The 9,361-nt window shown below is 43.7% G+C and overlaps 1 protein-coding gene across 1 annotated transcript; it reads right to left on the minus strand.

The window, feature by feature from the left end:
* Nucleotides 1-1,810: 1,810 nt before the first annotated feature.
* On the minus strand, nt 1,811-9,049 carry zfand5b (zinc finger, AN1-type domain 5b). The gene is given in 6 exon segments (NM_001141628.1): nt 1,811-2,196; nt 2,351-2,479; nt 2,617-2,714; nt 2,897-2,996; nt 3,131-3,303; nt 8,953-9,049. Coding segments are annotated over 5 exon segments (630 nt in total). The 5' UTR covers nt 3,285-3,303; nt 8,953-9,049; the 3' UTR covers nt 1,811-2,047.
* Between the last annotated feature and the right edge of the window lie 312 nt (nt 9,050-9,361).

Below are 9,361 nucleotides of genomic sequence, written 5' to 3' on the forward strand. Positions count from 1 at the left end.
ACCAGTATTTGGAAAACACTTGAAGCCATTTTCTTGTAACAACTGGTTGTAGAACTATTTTTGTTAATTGAAATGATCATTCACCAGTGATAGACATCACGGTCCTCAACGGTACTCCCACTGGCTTTGGTCTTTGTCATGGTAGTAATGTAGGCTACGCTGTTACTCCTCACAGTTCCAGAAAGGGCAGGTCACAAGGAAGATTGAAACAGCAGGGATCTAGACAGACACAAACCCGGGACAATCGCGTCGCAGGCTGCGTTCAAGTCCAGAAAACCCCATTAGCTTGATAGGCAGCTAGGCCAGCTGCTACGCCAAGCAGCTCCTCAGATCCTTGGTTGGCAGGATCCCTGGACAGATAGTTGCTGAGACCGCTGCTGGCGCCAACCGCATTGTGGGACCCCAAAAAACAAAGGTAGCTAGCTAGTAACCAAACTTTTTCAATAGAACAGTTGAGACTCAAAACAAACCGAACTTTCCTCATTCAACAGGAAGTTAAAAGAACACCCTGCGTTCTGTTAGACAGGTAACTCAAGCCACGATTTGAGTTAAATAAATTGCCAGAGTACATGATTCTATATCTCTGTACATAATTTTATTTACATGGTACAATTTTGCTGTAATGTTGGGTAACAAGATTATATGTGCGGTACATAAATATAAAGATGGTTTGTACAAACTTGCATAACTAAAAAGGGTTAAAATGAAAAGGTGAAATCTCACAGCCCTACTGAGAGACTAGAGCTGAGCAGCCAGACCAAAAAAAAAGATTAAAAAAAATTAAAATAAAAAAAGTCCACTGGATCAGTTCTGACTACTGAGGAAGTACTTTCACACACAATACTCAGCCACCATCCATCCATCCAGGAAATGGCATACATCAGACGTGTGTTTAATACATAGCATGTGATCCGCACTACACAATATAAATCAGAAATATATCACACATTTTCTGGGAAATATTGATCAAAAGATTAGTGGACCTAACCCTTCCAACCTCAGCAATCTGGTTAATTTAGGCTATTTGTCATTGATACAACAACCCAAGCAAAACATCCCATATCCTCCAAAAAGATCACAGAATGGGCATCAGCACTGTCACATGAGAACAGTTTGGGGTCATGAGACCCGATCTCAATTGCAGGAAGTGAACGGTCTTCTGCCAGTCTCCCATCCAGCCAGACAAAGGCAGCGCCAAGTTTCCCCTTCAAATACACATTACATCACAGCATCAGACCTAAATACTTTTTCGAAAACCCATCTTTAACGGATACAAGTAAACCTAAGCAATGGTTTTTAGTGCAGCACACATTGCAGGAAGAATGAACCAGTGGAGCAGGCTTGTATGACTACACTGATATTCTGTTTGATTCAGATGAATCTGATGAGAACCTATAGGGTTGGAACAGAACACATCCATCCTCCAAGTGTCAGTGCTGCTTTCACCATTCATACCGGTGATAAAAAATAAAAGACTTCATTTGTTAAAGTCACTTCTTCACATCTGATCTCACAATAGAGAATGTGCTTGGGGGGTCTCCCCTGAATTGAGGCCCCATACAGCACAGAAACAAACATGTCTGGTAGTACATATAAATGGACTGATCCGGTCGGGGCTGTAACAGTCTCATAGGCTACAACATCCCCCCTCTCCTCCGAAAAATCTCATAAATACAGAGAGTCAAAGTAGTAAACTCATGACAACCACAACACATCAGACCGCCTACTTGACAACAATCAGATTCCAAAAAACACTAAGAATTAAGCCAGGTCCAGGCGTCCCTGGAAAAGTGTCCTAGTCTGCTGAATTTTTTTTTTTTTTTCAAGATTCTTTTTGTTCTTCTTTTGTCTTTAATTTTTTCTAAAATCGTAAGCTCAGGCAGACAGAAAACAGAAGAAAAATGTGATCGTTCATGCATTGCAGACAACTGGATTCCCCCCATACTGTTAAAAAAAAAAAACTAGTCCTTTAGAACGCAGGTCAAGCGCGAGTCCTTTTTTTTCTCCCATTCACTCCAAGTGTTCAAGGTCAAAGTGAGAGAAGGTCTTATATTCTCTGGATCTTGTCGGCCACCACCACAGGGTTCTCCTTGCGGATCTTGGCGGCGGCGTCGGCTTTGTAGTCATACGGGCAGTTGTGCTTGTCTGAATAACGGTGGAGTCCACAGAACAGGTTCCCACAGCGGCAGTCAAAACCTGACAGAGCAAAAAGGCACAGTGAGTCAGTCACACTAATAGACCCAGGTCATATCACCTCTGCACAGTGAATCCTATACTCAATCATAGAGAGGCACATAAGCCACAGTCTTCTTGACTGAGGTCTGACTGAATAAGAAACAATGTTCCTCACCTGTAAGGCCAACCTTCTTGCGGCACATGAAGCACCTGTTCTTTTTCGGTTTGGCGGGGTCGGGTGATTTGGATTCGTCACTGCCGGCAGCACTGGGAGGGGAAGCTGAGGCGGTGGGCTGAGTGACCACTGGAAAGACCAGAAGAATAAGACCTCAAAACAGAGAGCCCAGAGACTATTCACAACCACCTCCCATCACAGGCCTGTAGCCACTCACGTGACCCCCCCAATGAGGCACTGAACACCCATATGAATTAGATACGCACCAGGTTCTGCAAGCTCTGCTTTAGGCGACGCTCCTTCCTCTTCACAGGAAATGCTCATCTCAGTCATCTGTTGGGTAACAGGAAGAGCTGCTGCCCCACTACAGTGAGAGAAAGAGAACAGGTGCTATAGGCTAAAAAAATCCTCCACTTCATACTTGCCATCTTATTGAAATGTAATGATATAACAAACGTGGTGCGAGAGAAGTGAGTCATTTGGTGAGACTTGGTCTTAAAGAATGGTTTCCATGGTCTCCATTTCAGAGTAGCAATAGACCCTCACCTGGCAGCTTCGGCCTCAGCTTCAGCAGCATTATTCAAGGAGGCCTCAATTCTCTGGATGGTCGAGGTCTCCATTGTGGGGCTACTGGACACACTGCCACCTAAATGAGACAATACATAATCAGATTCACTAAGAGAAAATCCACTGACTGCAAAAACATGGAGTTTTAAGGCATCTGCTTCTCAAACAGATAAAGATTAACAAAACCAATTATGGAAGAACGGCAGATCTTACCCATTGCACTCAGGGGGCTCACTCCATTGTTCTGTCTGGTCAGGTGGTCCTTATAGCAGACAGAGCACATGCCACTGGTCCTGGGGTTTCCAAAGAAACCACAGCCGGTGGCACAAAGCATGGGCGCTTGGCTCTGATTGGTCTCCTGTGCCATCTCTGCTGATTGAATTGTCCTGGACATAATGAAAATAGAGACTGATTAGAAAATGGGAATACATTTTAAAAAAACGAGACTTTCAATATAAAATGCCGGTCAAAAGTTTTTTTTATGGTTTCGAGTTTTGAAAATGCAGATTTCTGAACGCTAATGCAACCTCTGCCAATAGAGGATACTGAACCCACAACCTAAGAAGCAACATGACTACTCCAGCATTCTCAGGGCAGTCCTGTAATCACTGCAGCATTGAGCTGCTTGCCGCCATAAAAAAATAAAAATAAACAATAAAATAAATAAATACACTACTCAAAAAAATAAAGGGAACACTTAAACAACACAATGTAACTCCAAGTCAATCACACTTGTGTGAAATCAAACTGTCCACTTAGGAAGCAACACTGACAATTAATTTCACATGCTGTTGTGCAAATGGAATAGACAACAGGTGGAAATGATAGGCAATTGGCAAGACACCCCCAATAAAGGAGTGGTTCTGCAGGTGGTGACCACAGACCACTTCTCAGTTCCTATGCTTCCTGGCTGATGTTTTGGTCACTTTTGAATGCTGGCGGTGCTTTCACTCTAGTGGTAGCATGTGACGGAGTCTACAACCCACACAAGTGGCTCAGGTAGTGCAGCTCATCAAGGATGGCACATCAATGCGAGCTGTGGCAAGAAGGTTTGCTGTGTCTGTCAGCGTAGTGTCCAGAGCATGGAGGCGCTACCAGGAGACAGGCCAGTACATCAGGAGACGTGGAGGAGGCCGTAGGAGGGCAACAACCCAGCAGCAGGACCAGCAGGGTGGTATGAGGGCCCGACGTCCACAGGTGGGGGTTGTGCTTACAGCCCAACACCGTGCAGGACATTTGGCATTTGCCAAAGAACACCAAGATTGCCAAATTCGCCACTGGCGCCCTGTGCTCTTCACAGATGAAAGCGGGTTCACACTGAGCACATGTGACAGACGTGACAGAGTCTGGAGACGCCGTGGAGAACGTTCTGCTGCCTGCAACATCCTCCAGCATGAGCGGTTTGGCGGTGGGTCAGTCATGGTGTGGGGTGGCATTTCTTTGGGGGGCCACACAGCCCTCCATGTGCTCGCCAGAGGTAGCCTGACTGCCATTAGGTACCGAGATGAGATCCTCAGACCCCTTGTGAGACCATATGCTGGTGCGGTTGGCCCTGGGTTCCTCCTAATGCAAGACAATGCTAGACCTCATGTGGCTGGAGTGTGTCAGCAGTTCTTGCAAGAGGAAGGCATTGATGCTATGGACTGGCCCGCCCGTTCCCCAGACCTGAATCCAATTGAGCACATCTGGGACATCATGTCTCTCTCCATCCACCAACGCCACGTTGCACCACAGACTGTCCAGGAGTTGGCGGATGCTTTAGTCCAGGTCTGGGAGGAGATCCCTCAGGAGACCATCCGCTACCTCATCAGGAGCATGTTCCTTTTCACTTTGAACTAAGACTACTACTATGTTGGCAAACAACCTGAAAGGGTGCATGCACACTGCCACCTAGAGTCTTGTTTGAACAGTTATAAAGTAGGGTTGGGCGATGTCTGGAATCCTGTATCACAACTGATAATGGCGCTAACGTCGTTGGAATGGCCATGGCTGAACTGTTTCGGCCATAATCTCAATGTTACAAACAATTCTCTTCAGCAGGAAAAGGCCAACACCGACAGAGCATTTGGTGTCCGTCGAGCTATCAATGGCGTGTTCTCCAAAAAGCTAGCCGAGAAGAGAACTGCGCGATGAGCTCAGACTCACTCAACACTCCACAATCAGTCTATTATTTATTGTTTTAAGATGGTCATATTATGGATCATTTAGCAATTACATCTTTAGGAGCCCTTTGGGTATAAATAAAATATTGAATTTGGCCTAGTACTATAGCCCAGAGAAATGCATTGAATGACACATTCATAAATGGCAAAGCAGTCAAAAAACAAATCACAAGGTTTAAGTGTTTAGCTTACATCTAGGAGATACAAGAAAGTTCTAGACAGACACACTGAACAAAAATATAAAACGTAACATGTAAAGTGTTGGTCCCTTGTTTCAAGATAATCCATCAACCTGACAGGTGTGGCATATCAAGAAGCTGATTAAACAGCATGATCATTACACAGGTGCACCTTTTGCTGGGGACAATTAAAGGCCACTCTAAAATGTGCAGTTGTGTGACAACACAATGCCACCGATGTCTCAAGTTGAGGGAGTGTGCAACTGGCATGTTGACTGCAGGAATGTGAACCAGAGCCGTTGCCAGAGAATTGAATGTTCATTTCTCTACCATAAGCTGTCACCAATGTCATTTCAGAGAATTTGGTAGTCCGCACCGGTGCGTCAATCGACTAGGTGGTTAAAGTCAGAAAAAGTGAACATGCTTGTGTTCCTTGTCAGAAACCTTTTCGTAAGATATGGCTAAAATAAAAATAGGCAGACGGGTTTTATTCCCACTTATCGAAAGCGCTGCTGTGGGAGCTTACGCAATGCTCTTTGCTCAATTCAAGGCTATGAATAAACCCTTCGACAATAATATAAACATTTGGTTATATGTTTAACTTGTACAAGTAACATGTACTGGAAGTTCTATTGACAGTAGCCTGGTGCAGGCCTATATTATTGACTGTTTGGTTTGCAAAGAGGGATTTTCCAGCAGCACACAATTAGTTTTTCCTAAAGCTTTGGTCAGGTGAAGGCCAGAAATGCATATGGTTTGCTTAAATTTCTCATTTGATTAATCCATTTTGTAATAGAAGGTTCTCGCTCTGTCAATATTACTGTACCATGTTTTTATTTAGGCTATTCATAAACATAAAACTTTGAGACTCGGTTACTGGCTTCTTAGATTCATTTGAAGGTTGATCATGAAAGAGTAGGCTATATGCTTAAGCCAACAAGTCACACTCAAATAGAATGATGATTGGGACAAAAAGGGAAAGTAAGCTTTTAAAACAAGCCAGACAATGAAGTGTCAGCTGCAAAAGGCCTATGATCATCCGACATTGAAGAGGCGAGAGAAATGTTCTGACATTCTGCACAGCTTTTGGCACCATATAGATTCATTAAAATAGACATGGCAAATAAGAATAGGTAGGTAATGTGGCATGTTGCCTGTTGTGCGATGCCCGACTCCAGCTGTGCCAGCCATGTTAAAACAAGCTAAACTAGCGTCTGTTAAAAATTAAACTTGCTTCCGTCACATCACGATGTCATCAAACATTGTTGATTTCCAATTACATCGTAGTATCGCCCAACCCTTATTAAGTAAAGGATGCCGATTTACCGCCATCTGTAGTTATGGAATGTTTCCCCATGAGTATAATTCAGTGTAATTTCCTTCAGTTAACTACTTAAAATGGTGACAGTCCTCAATGGCGCTGCCCATGCTAAAGCAGGCTTTTGGGCACTAGGGTCCTCTATGGGTTCAACGCAACTCGCTCACCCTGTATGTCACAGTAGGTTTATTTGGAGACACATTGAAAGTTCTCTAAAGCAGAGATTTGATAATCCCAGGGTTTTAATAGGCTACGTAGTTTATTTATTTATTTTTTTACAACATCCATTTCAGCACCATCTGTTAACTTTTTCAACACTATGTTTATCAGTTGGGGTTTAGACCTAGTTAGAATTTGAACCTTGATAGCACCACAGTAAATGTGTGGCTGCCTGCCTGGTTATCGTCAAAACAAGGTCAACAGACAAGACAGGGGTCTAAACAGATGGCGGGATGTGCAAACAGTGTTCAATCATTGGCAAGAAGCAACCAATCCTTCTGGTTGCATCACTCACTATCACGTCGAGAGATGAACAGAGTGGTATGCGAACCTTCTCCCAACCCAGAGCGTTCTGATCAGCTACAAACAACTGGGATAGTTGTACAGTAAGACAGTCTTAAGGCAGGTTGATAAATACCCCAAATGAAGTAGCCACTTTCCATTAGCTTAACCGTAGCCAACTAGTCTGTTCATGGAAGAAAACGAAAAGCAAGTGCTGAGGCACTTGTATCAGTCTTCTAGGAACCGAGGGGCGCCACGCAGGGAGATTCACAAGTCCATGCCACGCTTTCTAGCGAAATGCGTCAGAGGTTTCCCCCAGAAAGGCACTTCAATCGCCCCATCACGTGTATGCCTGCTGACTGCAGTGTTCTTTGCTGTCCCAAACTCGCATGGACGGGGTATTAGCTTTCGCCTGTCACAAGGGTGCAATGTGACAGGCTGATCTCAAAAGCGCACTCACACGACCTCGCTATGCTATTTATAGGCAACCCTGGAAGCCCCACTAAAGTTTGGTTACGTCACCAAACCTTAGCGCCTGCTCACAGTGAGACGGGTCCGTTCGTAATTTATTTCTACCGAAACGTGTGAAGGGCGCTCACGGTTTGACTGAGATATGGTAAATGTTGCAATGTTTACATACAAGCTGCAAACTACTGCCACACACACGCCTTGAATTGTATTGACAAGAGCGGTGGCTTTTATATATATAAAATTACCCATGTGTTGCTAGGTAGCTATATTATAAGCCAACACCAACAGTCCCATCCCTTATCAAAATCACATGTGCTGTCTGCAATACTGATGAGGCCCCAATTAATCAACTGACAATGTTATACAAAACTACAATGGATATATTAATATCTATTTAATAAATCCCCCACAGACTGGCTGGGACAACAATTCCGGGGAACGAGAGACGGTGCAGTACCAGTAGAGCTAGAGTAGAGGCCTCGACTGCTCTTTAAATCCACTGAGTCACGCTAGGCTACGTAGCTAGTGAAGATTGTAATTCCGACATCTAACTAAGTTAGCCTAGCATCACTGTACTAGCAAACAACGTCGTGATAGCTGTTCAGCTAACTACAAATGATCATACAGCAGTAATTATTACTATGATCCAGCAAGATAACTAGTTTGAAATGTGGTTCATCCAAGTCACGATGATTACCGTTAGCTAAGGTTAGCGCTTTGTCTTTTCCTTTTGTTCCTGTTTTGTCAATTCAACATGAACAAATGTAGTTCTTCCAATAATTGACGTATACCAAAGCATCTGTAGCGACCGTCACATAAAATGGATGTCAATTTGAACAGACTTTAGGTACGTTAACCATGTAAAATATTCGAAGGTTGAGCAGGTGGCCTCGAGTTGAACCACATCACACTCAAGCTAGCTTAGCTAACCATCGACGACGCATACGGAATCAGATAGTTGCCGTTTTAGGCCGGCGCTGGCTCATGAGAAGCCTTTGGACGATTAGTCCTACTTGCTAACAATTGGTTTCCGCGGTGAAATTAAGGCTTCTATGTAATAACAAAAAAGTTTGATCCCCTCAAATACAGCTAGCTAACGTTAGCTAGCATAATTTAACCCCTCATTTATTTTGAAAAAAGTAGTTGTCTGTATTTAGCTACCTATTGACCCTCATTGTGTAATCGTAAAGTAATTAAACTAGGTTTAAATAGCTTTGACGGACCTGTATAGCTAGTTAAGGTTCTTAAATGTGTTTAAAACTAGCTGGTTAGCTACCGTTATCGATACCCTCTTTCAAAGACACTCAACAGCCAGTAACGTTCGTTAAACATCAACAATACTTTGCTTTTCATAACGCGCAGGCTAGTTGGCTGGCAAATATTTTTTAAAGGCGTTTAACTTACCTTCAGAACTAGTGTTTTTGCTCTGTAACGTTAGTTAGTCGTTCGCTGTACCAAAAGTCCTGGCAGACTCTCCGTTCCCCTTCCTGAGATACTAAGGGCTCCGTCTAAAAGTACGCCCGCTACCGTAGCTACTGACTGTTTTCCGCTTGTTTTTTTGTTTTTTTTTTGCCTTCTTTAGTACGAGTGGTAACATACGTCATGGAAAATAGCGTCCCTCTGATTGGTAGACAGGAGTGTAGGGGGCACCTAGTTTCGGTCGTCGCTGATATGTAACCAGTATGCAACACATAAGCGAAGTGTTAGCTACAATGTAACCATTTTGAATAATTATTGCGGATGTTTTGGAAAGCTGTGAATTTGAGTAGTCAACACTCATTCGTTGGCTTGGACATGGTGCCCCAACAACACA

This window comes from Salmo salar, chromosome ssa01, assembly GCF_905237065.1.
Source record: "Salmo salar chromosome ssa01, Ssal_v3.1, whole genome shotgun sequence".
NCBI classification, from domain to species: domain Eukaryota; kingdom Metazoa; phylum Chordata; class Actinopteri; order Salmoniformes; family Salmonidae; genus Salmo; species Salmo salar.